The sequence below is a fragment of the Salmo salar genome, chromosome 05, assembly GCF_965601325.2.
Source record: "Salmo salar chromosome 05, fSalSal1, whole genome shotgun sequence".
NCBI lineage: Eukaryota > Metazoa > Chordata > Actinopteri > Salmoniformes > Salmonidae > Salmo > Salmo salar.
This window is the reverse complement of record NC_138295.1, coordinates 93,727,501-93,747,659: the sequence shown is the minus strand read 5'-3', so window position 1 is coordinate 93,747,659 and position 20,159 is coordinate 93,727,501. Positions and strand designations below refer to the sequence as shown.

The window sequence follows — 20,159 nt, the reverse complement described above, 5'->3', positions numbered from 1 at the left end:
CAGTCATGAAGAGGGCACGATAAAACCTATTCCCCCTCAGGAGACTGAAAAGATTTGGCACGGGTCCTCAGATCCTCAAAGGTTTCTACAGATGCACCGTCGAGAGCATCCTGACTTGTTGCATCACTGCCTGGTATGGCAACTGCTCGGCCTCCGACTGCAAGGCACTACAGAGGGTAGTACATACGGCCCAGTACATCACTGGGGCTAAGCTTCCTGCTATCCAGGACCTCTACACCAGGCGGTGTCAGAGGAAAGCCCTAAACATTGTCAAAGACTCCAGCCACCCTATTCATAGACTGTTCTCTCTAAAGCATGGCAAGCGGTACCGGAGCGCCAAGTCTAGGTCCAAGAGGCTTCTAAACAGCGTCTACCACCAAGCCATAAGACTGCTGAACAGCTAATCAAATGGCTACCCAGAATATTTGCATTGCCCAACTAACCGGTGCCCCCGCACATTGACTCTGTACCGGTACCCCCCTGTATATAGTCTCGCTATTGTTATTTTATTGCTGCTCTTCAATTATTTGTTACTTTTATTTCTTATTCGTTTATTTTTTTACTTTTTTTAACGCATTGTTGTTTAAGGGCTTGTTAGTAAGCATTTCACTGTAAGGTCTACTACACCTGTTGTATTCAGCATTTCACTGTGAGGTCTACTACACCTGTTGTATTCAGTATTTCACTGTAAGGTCTACTACACCTGTTGTATTCAGCATTTCACTGTAAGGTCTACTACACCTGTTGTATTCAGCATTTCACTGTAGGGTCTACTACACCTGTTGTATTCAGCATTTCACCTTAAGGTTTACTACACCTGTTGTATTCAGCATTTCACTGTAAGGTCTACTACACCTGTTGTATTCAGCATTTCACTGTAAGGTTTACTACACCTGTTGTATTCAGCATTTCACTGTAAGGTCTACTACACCTGTTGTATTCAGCATTTCACTGTGAGGTCTACTTGACCTGTTGTATTCAGCATTTCACTGTAAGGTTTACTACACCTGTTGTATTCAGCATTTCACTGTAAGGTCTACTACACCTGTTGTATTCAGTATTTCACTGTAAGGTCTACTACACCTGTTGTATTCAGCATTTCACTGTAAGGTCTACTACACCTGTTGTATTCAGCATTTCTCTGTAAGGTTTACTACACCTGTTGTATTCAGCATTTCACTGTAAGGTCTACTACACCTGTTGTATTCAGCATTTCTCTGTAAGGTCTACTACACCTGTTGTATTCAGCATTTCACTGTAAGGTCTACTACACCTGTTGTATTCAGCATTTCACTGTAAGGTCTACTACACCTGTTGTATTCAGCATTTCACTGTAAGGTCTACTACACCTGTTGTATTCAGTATTTCACTGTAGGGTCTACTACACCTGTTGTATTCAGCATTTCACTGTATGGTCTACTACACCTGTTGTATTCAGCATTTCACTGTAAGGTCTACTACACCTGTTGTATTCAGCATTTCACTGTAAGGTCTACAACACCTGTTGTATTCAGCATTTCACTGTAAGGTCTACTACACCTGTTGTATTCAGCATTTCACTGTGAGGTCTACTACACCTGTTGTATTCAGCATTTCACTGTAAGGTCTACTACACCTGTTGTATTCAGCATTTCACTGTAAGGTCTACTACACCTGTTGTATTCAGCATTTCACTGTAAGGTCTACTACACCTGTTGTATTCAGCATTTCACTGTAAGGTCTACTACACCTGTTGTATTCAGTATTTCACTGTAAGGTCTACTACACCTGTTGTATTCAGCATTTCACTGTGAGGTCTACTACACCTGTTGTATTCAGCATTTCACTGTAAGGTCTACTACACCTGTTGTATTCAGCATTTCACTGTAAGGTCTACTACACCTGTTGTATTCAGCATTTCACTGTAAGGTCTACTACACCTGTTGTATTCAGCATTTCACTGTAAGGTCTACTACACCTGTTGTATTCAGCATTTCACTGTAAGGTCTACTACACCTGTTGTATTCAGCATTTCACTGTAAGGTCTACCTACACCTGTTGTATTCAGCATTTCACTGTAAGGTCTACTACACCTGTTGTATTCAGCATTTCTCTGTAAGGTCTACTACACCTGTTGTATTCAGCATTTCACTGTAAGGTCTACTACACCTGTTGTATTCAGCATTTCACTGTAAGGTCTACTACACCTGTTGTATTCAGCATTTCACTGTAAGGTCTACTACACCTGTTGTATTCAGCATTTCAATGTAAGGTCTACTACACCTGTTGTATTCAGCATTTCACTGTAAGGTATACTACACCTGTTGTATTCAGCATTTCACTGTAAGGTCTACTACACCTGTTGTATTCAGCATTTCACTGTAAGGTCTACTACACCTGTTGTATTCAGCATTTCACTGTAAGGTCTACTACACCTGTTGTATTCAGCATTTCACTGTAAGGTCTACTACACCTGTTGTATTCAGCATTTCACTGTAAGGTCTACTACACCTGTTGTATTCAGCATTTCACTGTAAGGTCTACTACACCTGTTGTATTCAGCATTTCTCTGTAAGGTCTACTACACCTGTTGTATTCAGCATTTCACTGTAAGGTCTACTACACCTGTTGTATTCAGCATTTCACTGTAAGGTCTACTACACCTGTTGTATTCAGCATTTCACTGTAAGGTCTACTACACCTGTTGTATTCAGCATTTCACTGTAAGGTCTACTACACCTGTTGTATTCAGCATTTCACTGTAAGGTCTACTACACCTGTTGTATTCAGCATTTCTCTGTAAGGTCTACTACACCTGTTGTATTCAGCATTTCACTGTAAGGTCTACTACACCTGTTGTATTCAGCATTTCACTGTAAGGTCTACTACACCTGTTGTATTCAGCATTTCACTGTAAGGTCTACTACACCTGTTGTATTCAGCATTTCACTGTAAGGTCTACTACACCTGTTGTATTCAGCATTTCACTGTAAGGTCTACTACACCTGTTGTATTCAGGCGCATGTGACTAATAAAATGTGATTTGATTTGATATGACGTCAGGCAAAGATGCGCGGCTCTTGGCTGCAGTAATAAAGACCATCAACATAACCTAGATTTACCTTTTATTACTATTTTATTTAAAACAAAATCACTTTTTTGAGGTTCTCAAACATTTAAACTTCTGTTTCTATTCTTTATTGAACAGTCGCTAAGATTATATTTGGTTGTGATCTTTGCAAAATATATATTTTTTGGATGCAGCAAGATGTTAGCTAGAATGCTAACGCTGATTGATATCAGGCTGTAGCGAAAGCTAGCCGAAGAGACACATCACTGGTTGAAGTTGAAGTATAACGCAGTTGATTTGCGATGACGACACATAAACATTAAATGAAGCAGGACGTTCATACGAGCCTTAAAATCCAATTATAGTTCTAAAGTTGTGTGAAATACACTCAACAGCAACATCTGAATAGAGGCTATTCGTTTTGCTGGCGTTCTATAAGAACTCGCCCTCGTTCTGTCACCAACTGGTCCGCGTCGCCATGGTTGGGGAATGTTTGTAAACACAGAACAGGGGTCGATACAGCAGGTTGTTATTGGCCAGGTATTGGTTCTTACCCGTGTGAGGTCCATGCCCAGTTTGAGCTGTGACAGCAGGTGAAGGATAATGTTCCTTTGGTCCTCTCTGACTCCCAGGTCCTCTTCCTCACTGTCCTCTGTGTCTGTCATCTCTTCACTGGGATCTATAGACTCTGGGGTGGGGGGGGCCTGCTGGGGCTGGGGGGGACAACATAACAGAGGGGTTAGAGGACAGAGTTACAGTACTGGGGTCTATAGACTCTGGGGTGGGGGGGGGGGGACAACATAACAGAGGGGTTAGAGGACAGAGTTACAGTACTGGGGTCTATAGACTCTGGGGTGGGGGGGGGACAACATAACAGAGGGGTTAGAGGACAGAGTTACAGTACTGGTGTCTATAGACTCTGGGGTGGGGGGGGGACAACATAACAGAGGGGTTAGAGGACAGAGTTACAGTACTGGGGTCTATAGACTCTGGGGTGGGGGGGGGGACAACATAACAGAGGGGTTAGAGGACAGAGTTACAGTACTGGGGTCTATAGACTCTGGGGTGGGGGGGGGGACACAATAACACAACACAACACAACACACACACACACACACACACACACACACACACACACACACACACACACACACACACACACACACACACACACACACACACACAACCAAAACAACACACACCACACACACACACAACACACAAACAACACACACACAACACACACACACACACACACACACAAAACACACAAACAACACACACACACACACACACACAAAACACACAAGCGCTCCAAAAATGTATGTTTCTCTTCAACATGTAGAGAATGTGTGTAATGTGTGGGTAACTGTAAAATGTATGTTTCTCTTCAACATGTAGAGAATGTGTGTAATGTGTGGGTAACTGTAAAATGTAGGGTTCTCTTCAACATGTAGAGAATGTGTGTAATGTGTGGGTAACTGTAAAATGTATGTTTCTCTTCAACATGTAGAGAATGTGTGTAATGTGTGGGTAACTGTAAAATGTATGTTTCTCTTCAACATGTAGAGAATGTGTGTAATGTGTGGGTAACTGTAAAATGTAGGTTTCTCTTCAACATGTAGAGAATGTGTGTAATGTGTGGGTAACTGCCCCCACAGGGTTACTAGTGTGACTACCTGTTATTTAAGGCTTGTTCAGGAAAACATTCCTGAAAGCTTAGCACATGATCCAGATTTCCTCAGTGCTCACTCCCCCTTCCTCCCTCCTGCCTCCCTCACCACCTCCCTCCTGCCTCCCCCCTGCCTCCCAGGTCTCCCCCTGTCTCCCCCACTGTCCTCAGAGCACTTTAAGGCAGAAAATGCATTTGGTTTCTTTAGCAGCAGGTAATTTTAGACTGCTATATTGTTCCTAATTCATAATGTTAGGAAGTAGCATGGAAGTATGAGGCCCAAAGCATTCTGGGAGCTGAAAAAGCCTTGCTCTCTCCCTCTCTCTTTCTCTATTTCTCTCTCACACACACACTCTCTTTTTCTCTCTATTTTTCTCTCTCTTTCCATCTCTCTCAGGACTGTTTTTCCTCTCATGTTCATGTTCAGTGTCAACAGACGAGTGGAGAAATGGAGTCAGTCATGTGACATACCTACAGAGGTCTCTCTCTCTCTCTCTCTGTCTCTCTGTCTCTCTGTCTCTCTCTCTCTCTCTTGCTCTCTCTCTCTCTCTCTCTCTCTCTCTCTCTTGCTCTCTCTCTCTCTCTCTCTCTCTCTCTCTCTCTTGCTCTCTCTCTCTCTGAAGACTACTCTCTTGCTCTCTCTCTGAGGTTATTTATCTCCAAGCAAAACATCCCGCTCTCTCCATCACTCTATCTCCCCTCTCCATCTCTCTCTCTACTCTGTCTACTCTCTCCATCTCTCTCTCTACTCTCTCCATCTCTCTCTCTCTCTCTCTCTCTCTCTCTCTCTCTCTCTCTCTCACAAGACAGAGGTTATTTCTTTCTAAGCAAATGTCAGCAACTCATAAGATCTCCATCTCTCTCTCTCACACTCCCCATCTCCCTTCTCCATCTCTCTCTCACTCCCCTCTCTGCTCTCTCCATCTCTCTATCTCTCTTTTTCCCCCTCTCCATCGCTCTCTCTCTCTCCATCTCCCTTCTCCATCTCTCTCTCACTCCCCTCTCTCTGCTCTCTCCATCTCTCTCTCTCTCTCTCTGACTCTGTCCATCTCTCCCAGAAGAAGGTAGACAGGGGAGTGTGTGTTGCAGGGAGCTGCCAGCTGCCCAGTGAGGTGAGGGGACAACCACCTGGTTGTACTTTTCTTGTGGCAACAGGTCACAAATCTTGCTGCTGTGAGGCACACTGTGGTATTTCACCCTGTAGATATGGGAGTTATTCAAGTATTTTTAGCCGGATCCTAATTGGTATGTTGAATGATATGTTCCTTTTGATGGCATAGAAGGCCCTTCTTGCCTTGTCTCTCAGATCGTTCACAGCTTTGTGGAAGTTACCTGTGGTGCTGATGTTTAGGCCGAGGTATGTATAGTTTTTGTGTGCTCTAGGGCAACGGTGTCTAGATGGAATTTGTGTTTGTGGTCCTGGCGACTGGACCTTTTTTGCAACACCCTTATTTTGGTCTTACTGAGATTTACTGTCAGGGCCCAGGTGTGACAGAATCTGTGCAGAAGATCTAGGTGCTGCTGTAGGCCCTCCTTGGTTGGGGACAGAAGCCCCAGATCATCAGTAAACAGTAGACATTTGACTTCAGATTCTAGTAGGGTGAGGCCGGGTGCTGCAGACTGTTCTAGTGCCCGCGCCAATTTGTTGATATATATGTTGAAGAGGGTGGGGCTTAAGCTGCGTCCCTGTCTCACCCCCACGGCCTTGTGGGAAGAAATGTGTGTTTTTCTCAATTTTAACCTCACACTTGTTTGTGTACATGGATTTTATAATGTCGTATCTTTTTTCCCCAAAACCACTTTCCATCAATTTGTATAGCAGACCCTCATGCTAAATTGGGTCAAAACTTTTTTGAAATTAACATAGCATGAGAATAATTTGCCTTTGTTAAGGTTTGTTGGTAAATTAGGGTGTGCAGGGTGAATACGTGGTCTGTCGTACGGTCATTTGGTAAAAAGCTAATTCTTTTTTTCTCTCCTTCTCTACCTCTTTCTCTCTCTCTTTCTCTCTGTCCCTCTATCTCGCTCTCTCTTTCTCTCACTCGACCTCTCTCTCTTTCTCTCTCTCTGTCTCTCTCTCTCCCACTCTCTCTCAACTTTCTCTTTCTCTCTCTCTACCTCTCTCTCTCCCGCTCTCTTTCTCTCTCTCTCTCTCCCGCTCTCCCCCAACTTTCTCTCTCTATCTATCTCTCTTTCTCTACCTCTCTCTATCTCTCTCTCTACCTCAATATTCAAAAACATGTGATTTTTAAATATTGACTAGCGGGATTGTCAAGAATACACAGAAATTCCCAAATATGTGTGGAGTTTTTAGTTCTAATTATTTGTTTACTATAGTGTGAAAAGACAACATATTTGGTGAGAATTACTACATAGGGAACAAAATCTATTCTAGCTCTTAAAGAAGCAGTAGCCTACATTGTGTAAAAAATGTATATATATATATTACAGCCTTCCCATTGGACACACACTGGTTGAATCAACAATGTTTTCACGTAATTTCAATCCCCAGTGAGTTATTTAGTCTGCAGTTATTCTCCTGATAGTTAGAACGTTTACAAGTAAATAATAGATTCTGATTACAATTAATATGTCTCATTGTGTAACTAAATGTAATCTATTAGCTTCCGAAAATGTAACTAGTTATATCTAGCTGTCCGATAACACATTCAGATGAAATGGCTTGTCCTGTAACTTTGTAAAAAAACTCATAGAAAGGTCTTGGTTCTTTCCTAAACACAGCATGTCAATGCAAAGAGGACTCGGACAAGAAAATAGTTGATGTGAACTGGCAAAAGAGTTGAGTCCTCATTCGAAGGCAGTGTGAATACAAAGAGAGAGAGAGGTGTGTTCTACTGTTAGTGTACTCTAGTTATGTATGGACGGGTCCAATGCCCAGACTGAATTTCTGACAGTGATGTTACCAGTTACTCAGTCATTCATTCAGCCTGTCTCTCTCTCTCACTCTCACTCTCTCACTCTCTCACTCTCTCACTCAGTGTATTTATACAACAACCTTACAGTAGGTCTCTATAGAACAACCTTACAGTAGGTCTCTATAGAACAACCTTACAGTAGGTCTCTATAGAACAACCTTACAGTAGGTCTCTATAGAACAACATTACAGTAGGTCTCTATAGAACAACATTACAGTAGGTCTCTATAGAACAACCTTACAGTAGGTCTCTATAGAACAACCTTACAGTAGGTCTCTATCCAACAACATTACAGTAAGTCTCTATAGAACAACATTACAGTAAGTCTCTATAGAACAACCTTACAGTAGATCTCTATAGAACAACATTACAGTAGGTTTCTATCCAACAACATTACAGTAGGTCTCTATCCAACAACATTACAGTAGGTCTCTATACAACAACATTACAGTAAGTCTCTATAGAACAACATTACAGTAGGTCTCTATCCAACAACATTACAGTAGGTCTCTATCCAACAACATTACAGTAGGTCTCTATACAACAACATTACAGTAAGTCTCTATAGAACAACATTACAGTAAGTCTCTATAGAACAACATTACAGTAAGTCTCTACAGAACAACCTTACAGTAGGTCTCTATAGAACAACATTACAGTAGGGCTCTACAGAACAACATTACAGTAAGTCTCTATAGAACAAGATTACAGTAGGTCTCTACAGAACAACATTACAGTAAGTCTCTATAGAACAACATTACAGTAGGTCTCTATAGAACAACACTACAGTAGGTCTCTATACAACAACATTACAGTAGGTCTCTACAGAACAACATTACAGTAAGTCTCTACAGAACAACCTTACAGTAAGTCTCTACAGAACAACATTACAGTAAGTCTCTACAGAACAACATTACAGTAAGTCTCTACAGAACAACATTACAGTAAGTCTCTATAGAACAACATTACAGTAGGTCTCTATAGAACAACATTACAGTAAGTCTCTATAGAACAACATTACAGTAAGTCTCTATAGAACAACATTACAGTAAGTCTCTATAGAACAACATTACAGTAAGTCTCTACAGAACAACATTACAGTAAGTCTCTATAGAACAACATTACAGTAGGTCTCTATCCAACAACCTTACAGTAGGTCTCTACAGAACAACATTACAGTAAGTCTCTATAGAACAACATTACAGTAAGTCTCTATAGAACAACATTACAGTAGGTCTCTATAAAACAACATTACAGTAAGTCTCTATAGAACAACATTACAGTAAGTCTCTATAGAACAACATTACAGTAAGTCTCTATAGAACAACATTACAGTAAGTCTCTATAGAACAACATTACAGTAGGTCTCTATAGAACAACATTACAGTAAGTCTCTATAGAACAACATTACAGTAAGTCTCTATAGAACAACATTACAGTAAGTCTCTACAGAACAACCTTACAGTAAGTCTCTACAGAACAACATTACAGTAAGTCTCTATAGAACAACATTACAGTAAGTCTCTACAGAACACCATTACAGTAAGTCTCTACAGAACAACATTACAGTAAGTCTCTACAGAACAACATTACAGTAAGTCTCTACATAACAACATTACAGTAAGTCTCTACAGAACAACATTACAGTAAGTCTCTATAGAACAACATTACAGTAGGTCTCTATCCAACAACCTTACAGTAGGTCTCTACAGAACAACATTACAGTAAGTCTCTATAGAACAACATTACAGTAAGTCTCTATAGAACAACATTACAGTAAGTCTCTACAGAACAACTTTACAGTAAGTCTCTATAGAACAACATTACAGAAAGTCTATAGAGAACAACATTACAGTAAGTCTCTATAGAACAACATTACAGTAAGTCTCTACAGAACAACATTACAGTAGGTCTCTATCCAACAACCTTACAGTAGGTCTCTACAGAACAACATTACAGTAAGTCTCTATCCAACAACCTTACAGTAGATCTCTACAGAACAACATTACAGTAAGTCTCTATAGAACAACATTACAGTAAGTCTCTATAGAACAACATTACAGTAAGTCTCTACAGAACAACTTTACAGTAAGTCTCTACAGAACAACATTACAGCTATATTATGAACTTTCAGTAGAACTATTTCCATCTCTATGCAGAAACAGATGAGTTCTGTTCAGTGAGATAGTTACATACCAGCTCGTCAGAGAGACGACGGCTGGAAGTCTACTGAACATCAGTGAGCTACAGAGACATATGGAAATAGAGATTCTACTGTTATCATCAGTTCCTCCAATAACATATAAACACAGCTACGTCCCAAATGAAACCATATCCCCTATATAGTGCACTACTTTTAACCAAGGTCCATAAGGCTCTGGTCAAAAGTAGTGCACTATGTAGGGAATAGGGTTCCATTTGATACACAGCCTCACTCTCACTCGGCAACTCTGAGACAAACTTTCCCTCTGAGTTTGAACACACATTCAGACAGAACAGAGAGAGAGAGGGGGGAGAGAGAGGGGGAGGGGAGAGAGGGAGAGGGAGAGGGGGAGAGAGAGAGAGAGAGAGAGGGGGAGAGAGAGAGAGGGAGAGGGGGAGAGAGAGAGAGAGGGAGAGAGAGCGAGAGAGAGAGAGAGGGGGAGAGAGCTCTCCCCAAACTAAAATGATCCAGCTGCTAAACAGTCAATAATAACAGCACTATGTAGAATAATAATCCCGACAAGCAGAACACAACAGACTGAAACTCACTCTCGTCATAAGACCAGGAGAAGATTCCACAGTCTGTCTATAACAAGTAAAGTTTCCAAGAGCAACAAAACTTCTCTCAGTCTCTTTAGGGCACAAACAAACTCCCTCTCTCTCTCTCTCTCTCTCTCTCTCTCTCCCTCTCTGTTATCTTGGTGCCCAGTCTCACTCTGTGTCCGGGTTAAGGAAACAGATAAGCTCTGTAGCAGCTGTTAGTCTGTCTGTTCCCACCCTGTCCACCCTCTCTCTCCTCCCCACACTCAGACTCACATTGCTGGGTTGACATGTAACCGGTGGTCCCTTGCTCTGGGTCTTGCCGAATTTCCACATATCCACCATCCAGAGAAAGAGAGAGAGGGGAGAGAGAGAGAGAGAGAGAGACAGAGAGAGAGAGAGGGGAGATAGAGAGAGAGAGAGAGAGAGAGAGAGAGAGAGAGAGGGGAGATAGAGAGAGAGAGAGACTGAAAGAGAAAGAAACACCCAGAATACCAGAATTGCCTTACTAGCGTCCCAGTGGTCTGTTACAACTGAAGACTGGGAGAGAGGGAAGGAGGGAGGAGAGAAGAAGGAGGAAAGGATGTGGAAAGGTGGTGTTCACAGGAGGTGGGGATTGAGAGAGAGAATGTGAGATAGATAAAAGAAGGAGAGAAAGACAGAAATAGAGAGAGCCAGAGAAAGCAGCGGTGCAGGGATGGCTGCTGCCTGATACTCGTCTAATGGAGAGATTACTAGTGATCCTGACAATCCCTCTATAGGCTCCTCCCTTCATCCCTCCCTCCCCCTTCTCTTTGTCCCTCCCTCTATTACTTAGTCCCTTCCCCTCTCTCAGCCACCCCCACTCCGTCATATCCCTGCCTCTTCCCTATGTCCCCTCCTACTTTCCACTCCTCCCTCCCTCCCTCCTCCTCATCCTCCTCCTCCCTCCCTCCCTCCCTCCCTCCCTCCCTCCCTCCCTCCCTCCCTCCCTCCCTCCCTCTCCCTCCCTCCCTCCCTCCCTCCTCCTCATCTTCTCCTCCCCCATCCCTCCATCTCTCCCTCCTGCTCACCCTCCCCCATCCCTCCATCCCCCTCTCCCCTGATGATGAGATGGAACAGACCAGTTAATTAGCGGTATACAGGCTACTATGCAGCTGCAGCTCAGAGCTCTCCCTCTTCCTCTTCCACTCTCCCTCTTTTCCTCTCCCTCTCTCCCGCCTCCTCTCTACCTCCCTCCCTCTTTACCTCCCTCTCCCCCGCCTCCTCTCTCCCTCTTCCTCTCTCCCTCCCACTCTTCCTCTCCCTCCTCCTCTTCTCTCCCTCTTCCTCTCTCTCCTCTTCCTCTCTCCCTCCTCCTCTTCTCTCCCTCTTCCTCTCTCTCCTCTTCCTCTCACTCTCTCCCTCTTCCTCTCCCTCTTCCTCTCTCTCTCTCTCCCTCTTCCTCTTTCTACCTTTACTCTCTTTCACTCTATCCATCTGTGATGACACCTTTACTCACCAAATGTCCATAGTTCACATTCACTATATCCAAATATAATTTGTTCTCAAAGACTTACCTGGCACAGATTCAGATTCAACAAGTGTTTCTCTGTCTCTCAGGGCTCCTCTACAACAACAAACTCAGAAGTTGACTTCCCCTCCTTTAAGGGTTAATAGGTTGCTGTAGAAGAGATGTGTGGGGCGATGGGGAGAGCGGGGGAGAAGGACTTATGAGGGGTAAAAGGTTCACCGATCTTTAAACTTCAAAGACTTTGAGAAGACATCTTCACACACCACTGGAAACCCCGTGGTCACTGCCTGTCCGAATTCATACTCATCACAGGTACAATAGGTGTGTGTGTGTGTGTGTGTGTGTTGTGTGTGTGTGTGTGTGTGTGTGTGTGTGTGTGTGTGTGTGTGTGTGTGTGTGTGTGTGTGTGTGTGTGTGTGTGTGTGTGTGTGTGTGTGTGTGTGTGTGTCTCGTGACCTGTCTTTATCCTCAGGTTGGGGGAGGGAGGGGAGGGAGGGAGGGAGGCATCCCAGGTCTCTCCTCCACCGGTTACTGGGTCTGAGCCACCGAAGGCTCCCACCATTATCTCTGACACATTGAAAACCCTGGTCATTGGCGACTCCATTACCCACAGTAGTAAACTATTACACTGTTTACCAGGGGGCAGGGCTGCCGACGTAAAGGCTAATCTGAAGATGGTGCTGGCTGAGGCTAGAACTGGCGAGTGTAGATGGTACATCTTATCTATCAACATAGACAGGGCTCTAACTCCTCTAGCCTGCAATGAGATAGGCTGCCTGCCAGCTTAGTGGAGTCTGCCACTAGCACAGTCAGTGTAGTCAGCTCAGCTATCCCCATTGAGACCGTGTCTGTGCCTCGACCTGGGTTGAGCGAAACTAAAAATGGCGGTGTTCGCCTTAGCAATCTCACTGGAATAAAGACCTCCTCCATTCCTGCCATTATTGAAAGAGATCGTGATACCTCACATCTCAATATAGGACTACTTAATGTTAGATCCCTCACTTCCAAGGCAGTTATAGTCAATGAACTAATCACTGATCATAATCTTGATGTGATTGGCCTGACTGAAACATGGCTTAAGCCTGATGAATTGACTGTGTTAAATGAGGCCTCACCTCCTGGTTACACTAGTGACCATATCCCCCGCGCATCCCGCAAAGGCGGAGGTGTTGCTAACATTTATGACAGTAAATTTCAAATTAACAACCCACAAAAATATTACGTTTTAGTCTTTTGTGCTTCTAGTTATGAAATCTATGCAGCTTACTCAATCACTTTTAATAGCTACTGTTTACAGGCCTCCTGAGTTCCCTGAATTCTTATCGGACCTCACAGTCATGGCAGATAATATTCTAATTTTTGGTGACTTCAATATTCACATGGAGAATTCGACAGACCCACTCCAATAGGCTTTCTGAGTCATAATGGACTCAGTGGGTTTTGTCCATCATGTCTCAGGACCTATGCAGTGACACAATCATACCCTGGATCTACTTTTGGTTTTAAACTATCGGCCTATATGGAATCTACCATTCCTCTCAAGGATTTTGCTCAGCAACTTCCTTCCCGAAGACAAATAATGTATATGAAACGCTCCAGTCTGGTAGCAGACCCCATCATAGCACTGAGACTGCACTCAGGAAGGTGGTAAATTACCTTTTAATGGCGTCAGACCGAGGTTCTGCGTCTGTCCTCGTGCTCCTAGACCTTAGTGCCACTATTGATGCCATCGCTCACCCCATTCTTTTGGAGAGTTTGGAAACCCTAATTGGTCTACGCAGACAAGTTCTTGCCTGGTTTAGATCTTATCTGTCGGAAAGATATCGGTTTGTCTCTGTGGATTTTTTGTCCTCTGACTGTTACGAGATTGCACCTGCTGTCTCGACCTCTGAGTGATCGGCTATGAAAAGCCAACTGACATTTACTCCTGAGGTGCTGACTTGTTGCACCCTCTACAACCACTGTGATTATTATTATCTGACCCTGCTGGTTATCTATGAACGTTTGAACATCTTGAAGAACGATCTGGCCTTAATGGCCATGCACAGCCAGAAGAGGAATGGCCACCCCTCAGAGCCTGGATCCTCTCTAGGTTTCTTCAGAGGTTCATGGGAGATTTTCCTAGCCAACGTGCTTCTATATTGTAAGAGTAGGGGTGTTAGCCCTGGTGTCCTGGCTAAATTCCCAATCTGACCCTCATACCATCATGGCTACCTAATCATCCCCAGCTTCCAATTGGCTCGTTCATCCTCCCTTCTCTCCCCTGTAACTATTCCCCAGGTCGTTGCTGTAAATGGCAATGTGTTCTCAGTTAATTTACCTGGTAAAATAACGGTAACAATAAATAAAAATAATAATAATGTGTATTGTTTGCTCTTTGGGATTTTAGGCTGGGTTACTGTATAATCTGCTGATAAGGCTGGGTTACTGTATAATCTGCTGATAAAGATGGATTACTGTATAATCTGCTGATAAAGCTGGATTACTGTATAATCTGCTGATAAAGCTGGGTTACTGTATAATCTGCTGATAAAGCTGGGTTACTGTATAATCTGCTGATAAGGCTGGGTTACTGTATAATCTGCTGATAAGGCTGGGTTACTGTATAATCTGCTGATAAGGCTGGGTTACTGTATAATCCATATAAGCACTTTGTGAAATCTGTTGATGTAAAAATATATATATATGTAATTGACTGATTGACCTGAGGGAGAATGGACTGATAAAGAACAGATGACCTCAGGGAGAATGGACTGATAAAGAACAGATGACCTCAGGGAGAATGGACTGATAAAGAACAGATGACCTCAGGGAGAATGGACTGATAAAGAACAGATGACCTCAGGGAGAATGGACTGATAAAGAACAGATGACCTCAGGGAGAATGGACTGATAAAGAACAGATGACCTCAGGGAGAATGGACTGATAAAGAACAGATGACCTCAGGGAGAATGGACTGATAAAGAACAGATGACCTCAGGGAGAATGGACTACTAGCTGCAGTAACACAACTCAAGTCATAGAGAGAGCAAAAGAGAGAGAGAGAGAGAGAGGGAGAAAGAAAGAAAGAGAGAAAGAGAGCGAGAACCCCAGAGAGTCCCTCTATCCTGACATAGTTGTCACACTCCAGTACATCAAACATCTAGAACACAGCTGACATGCCACACACACACACACACACACACACACACACACACACACACACACACACACACACACACACACACACACACACACACACACACACACACACACACACACACACACACACACACACACACACACACACACACACACACACACACACACACACACACACACACACACACACACACACACACACACACACTCCAGCTAGCACATAACGTTCTGAGAACCATATGTTCCTTAGAGTTTGGTAAGAGCATGGTTGTCCTGTGGTTATTCTGCCTACAACCTTCACACAACGTTCTGGGAATGCTGCAGGATAGTTACAACCTTCACACAACGTTCTGGGAATGCTGCAGGATAGTTACAACCTTCACACAACGTTCTGAGAATGCTGCAGGATAGTTACAACCTTCACACAACGTTCTGGGAATGCTACAGGATAGTTGCTTGGATTTGGAACATTCTCAGCACATTTAAGGAATTTCACAAAATAAGTTATTTTCTTGGTATTTCCTGACATTAACAGAATATTTCCTAAAAAGTCAAACATAGTTACATTTAATTACATTTTTGGTAATGTCCCAGGAACGTTCTCCAACTGGTTTGACATTGGGAAAGATCTCAGTTAGCTCCGAGAACGTTAAGAAACAACGTTCTTCTGTGGGAATATCAGTACTTCAGCATAACGTTTCCTGCAGGTTTCCACATGGTTTTATTTAAAGTCATGTTCTCAGAACATTTTAAGAAACGTTTTTAAAACCACTGGAAAACATTCAAAGAACGTTCTAAGAATGTCATTGGGAAAACCATACATTCCGTTCTCAGCGTTCTCAGCGTCAACAGAACTCTCTCTGTTCTCTATCTTGTTAAGTGTGTTCAGGTGTTTTGGCCGCGCCCACTAATTGGCCACAGCTGATCTTAATGAGCGCTTGTTTTCCTTTGAAATGGGTTCCGTTTGAATAGACTAAAATAAACAGCCTTTTATGAGTAAAAAATACAAACATGGCACGCTAGCTCATACTGGTGGCGCAGTGGACTGATTCCATGTGTAGAGAACAAAAGATCATAGGTTCAAATCTCATTATTGCCGTGCCAGAATAAACAAAGAAATGTGTTTGCATCATTCATGCCTAAGTAAATACATATCCATGTGTCTTATCTGTGCTTGGAGCTCAAAACACTTTATCCAGACTAAGCTATCGATGTTATTAAAAGTCTTATTGAAACATTCAGTTAAAAGTTTTAAGGAAGTGATTAAAAAAACCTCCAAATAAACTATAATTTCCGTTCTCAAAACGTTAAAACTTCCAGGGAAACTCGCAGGGAACCATAGTAAAACGTTCTCAGAACCTCCCTGCAACCTAAAAATGTACATTCCCAGAACACGTGAAATGTTCACTTCCGTTCTCAGAACGTTTAATAAAACGTTCTGTTTAACCGGTCAGGAAATGTACGGCTTTGCTCCCAGAACCAACGGGAAACCAAAAACATACGTCCCCACAACTTTAAAAGGAACCAAATATGATAGCTGGGACTAATAATAATAATAACAACAACAGAAACTTGGTTAAAGCAAAACAAGATGGTGTTGTTTTGGTGCCGTGCTAGTTGACTTAATTTAGGACAGTAACTTCAGTCTCTTCTAAGCTAAACTTAGAGACCGAACGGTGGGAGGTGTCTGGATAAGGACTGTGGGAGAATCTCAATTGAATTTCCTTGATTCCTCACCTCCTCTCTCCTCGTGTCTTTCTCAAAACCCATTTGTCCCTCCCCTATGACCTTTTCATCCAATGGGTGAGGACGTGAGTAATCAAGAAAATGCAATTGAAATTTGTCTGTCAGTACCTCTGATGTATTGCGCCCTCTGCTGTCAGAATAGAGTAGTGCAGGACAGGACAGAAGACCACACAGAGCTCTGTGATGCAGACACAATGGGTCATTACTTACCACATAAGCCAAGATGCACACGCACACACACACACACACACACACACACACACACACACACACACACACACACACACACACACACACACACACACACACACACACACACACACACACACACACACACACACACACACACACACACACACACACACACACACACACACACACACACACACACACACACACACAGGCTTACAGACCCTTTCTTCTTGCCCTGCTGTACAGGGAGGAGTTGGTTTGGCTGCAAGCCAAACTGTTATAGTTTCTCTAATGGCAGTACTGTTTTACACCGCCTGTTACCGTTCCTGTAGTGTACTACACAGTCAGAAATCACTGGTTTCTCTAATGGCAGTGCTGTTTTACACCGCCTGTTACCGTTCCTGTAGTGTACTACACAGTCAGAAACCCCTGGGCCACAGAGAGAGATGGCACAGAGACACAAACAAGGCATAGCTAATCAACTCAGAGAGAGATAGCACACAGACACAAACAAGGCATAGCTAATCAACTCAGAGAGAGATAGCACAGAGACACAAACAAGGCATAGCTAATCAACACAGAGAGAGATAGCACACAGACACAAACAAGGCATAGCTAATCAACTCAGAGAGAGATAGCACACAGACACAAACAAGGCATAGCTAATCAACACAGAGAGAGATAGCACACAGACACAAACAAGGCATAGCTAATCAACTCAGAGAGAGATAGCACACAGACACAAACAAGGCATAGCTAATCAACTCAGAGATAGCACACTGACACACACAAGTCATAGCCAATCAACTCAGAGATAGCACACTGACACAAACAAGGCATAGCCAATCAACTCAGAGATAGCACACTGACACAAACATGGCATAGCAAATCAACTCAGAGAGAGATAGCACACAGACACAAACAAGGCATAGCTAATCAACTCAGAGAGAGATAGCACACTGACGCAAACAAGGTATAGCTAATCAACTCAGAGAGAGATAGCACACAGATACAAACAAGGCATAGCTAATCAACTCTTTAGTTTCCTTGACGTAGGTTGAAAGTACAGTACTTAATGTACATCAACCAATCCAAATGTATTTATAGAGCCATTTTTTTTACAACAGCTGTCACAAAGTTGTGATCCAGAAACCCAGACTAAATCAGTCATGTATTATATAACTGTATAGTTAAGAGGTTTGAGAACAACTGTAAACATCATCTCACCCAGTCCCACTGGGTCTGTCTACGAGAGCCTACCCTTATTATTACCTGCATGTAACAGCGCCCCCGAGTGGCGCGGAGGCCTAAGGCACTGCATCTCAGTGCTGGAGGCGTCACTACAGACACTACAGGTTCAAATCCAGGCTGTATCACAACTGGCCGTGATTGGGAGTCCCATAGGGTGACGCACAATTTGTCCCAGCGCCGTCCGGGTTTGGCCGATGTAGGCCGTCATTGTAAATAATGATTTGTTCTTAACTGACTCGCCTAGTTAAATAAAGGTTAAATAAAGGTTACATAAAAACAGCAGTACAGTATTTCCTATGACATTAGATGTCTGTGTTCTATACACTACCTGACTACTTTGAGTCATTATAGGTGAATGAGGTCTTCAAAGATAGATAGAAATGACAAGTTCAACTATAGGAATTCCAGATACGAATCCCCATTCTGATTCCCATCCTTGTCGCTCTCCTGAAGGAGGGACGGGCCAGGGTCCTGAAGGCGGGACGGGCCAGGGTCCTGAAGGCGGGACGGGCCAGGGTCCTGAAGGAGGGACGGGCCAGGGTCCTGATGGAGGGACGGGTCAGGGTCCTGAAGGAGGGACGGGCCAGGGTCCTGAAGGAGGGGCGGGCCAGGGTCCTGAAGGAGGGACGGGCCAGGGTCCTGAAGGAGGGACGGGCCAGGGTCCTGATGGAGGGACGGGTCAGGGTCCTGATGGAGGGACGGGCCAGGGTCCTGAAGGAGGGACGGGCCAGGGTCCTGAAGGAGGGATGGGCCAGGGTCCTGAAGGAGGGACGGGCCAGGGTCCTGAAGGAGGACGGGCCAGGGTCCTGAAGGAGGGACGGGCCAGGGTCAGGGGAGGATATATAATAGCAGTCCCAGGGACGTGATGAAATGTGAAATCTAATGTTTTCATGTCAGTGTTGAAGGAGTCGTGCCTGAGGGTTGGAACATTCCTCCCTGCGTCACCCAGAACAGAAGAAAATACTCTTCCCCGTATCACGACATGGCAACGTGCACGAGGCACAAGGCAGTTAGGGCCCACGTGCGCTGGGCTGGGCCGGGCCTGCATGTCTCACGGGCCCCTTCTGCTCCCATGCACAGCGTGACAAAGGCTGCCTGCGAGAGAGAAGGGTAGTTGTGTGGAAGAATATGTTTTGAACCCTAATATCCTGCAATTCTACACATTTTGTCCTGACTTACACCATGTTAATGTGATTTCTGAGTGACTTACACCATGTTAATATGATTTCTGAGTGACTTACACCATGTTAATGTGATTTCTGAGTGACTTACACCATGTTAATGTGATTTCTGAGTGACTTACACCATGTTAATGTGATTTCTGAGTGACTTACACCATGTTAATATGATTTCTGAGTGACTTACACCATGTTAATATGATTTCTGAGTGACTTACACCATGTTAATATGATTTCTGAGTGACTTACACCATGTTAATATGATTTCAGAGTGACTTACACCATGTTAATATGATTTCTGAGTGACTTACAAAATCAATAGGGGCCACCCGGTCTGTAATTCAGCCATGATTTCTACAGGTTTAGATAGCTGGCTAGACTAATTTACCAATCTAAAAAGTCTTAGCTGACATGAGCGAATTGAGTGACTGTCAGTGACTGACGTAACAAGAGAAAACCTGCTGATGTACAACCACATGTATAAATGTTACCTTGTGTATTCTACTGTTCTACCTAGCAACAGGAAGTTGAGACCCTGCCTGAGTTCCTAAAATGGTTCCGTGGACCTACAACAGGGAGGAGGGGGGCAGGTGCCCATCCCTGCCTTACATGCTGACTAGACCAGGCACGCGTTGCATGATGATTCTGTCCTTCCACACCAGACGTGATCAGGACACGCAGGTTGAAATATCAAAACAAACTCTGAACCAACTTTATTCATTTGGGGACTGGTCGAAAAAGCATTAACATTCAAGGCAA

At 43.6% G+C, this 20,159-nt stretch overlaps 1 protein-coding gene across 2 annotated transcripts in view; it reads right to left on the bottom strand.

The window, feature by feature from the left end:
* The window catches only part of LOC123724060 (oxysterol-binding protein-related protein 10), an 83,069-nt gene that overhangs the window by 14,632 nt on the left and 48,278 nt on the right, over window positions 1-20,159 (bottom strand). For both annotated transcript variants that reach the window (XM_082975984.1, XM_082975985.1), the window contains one exon: window positions 3,604-3,762. In XM_082975984.1, coding sequence (XP_082832110.1) covers window positions 3,604-3,762 — 159 coding nt within the window. The remainder of the gene's footprint in view (window positions 1-3,603; window positions 3,763-20,159) is intronic.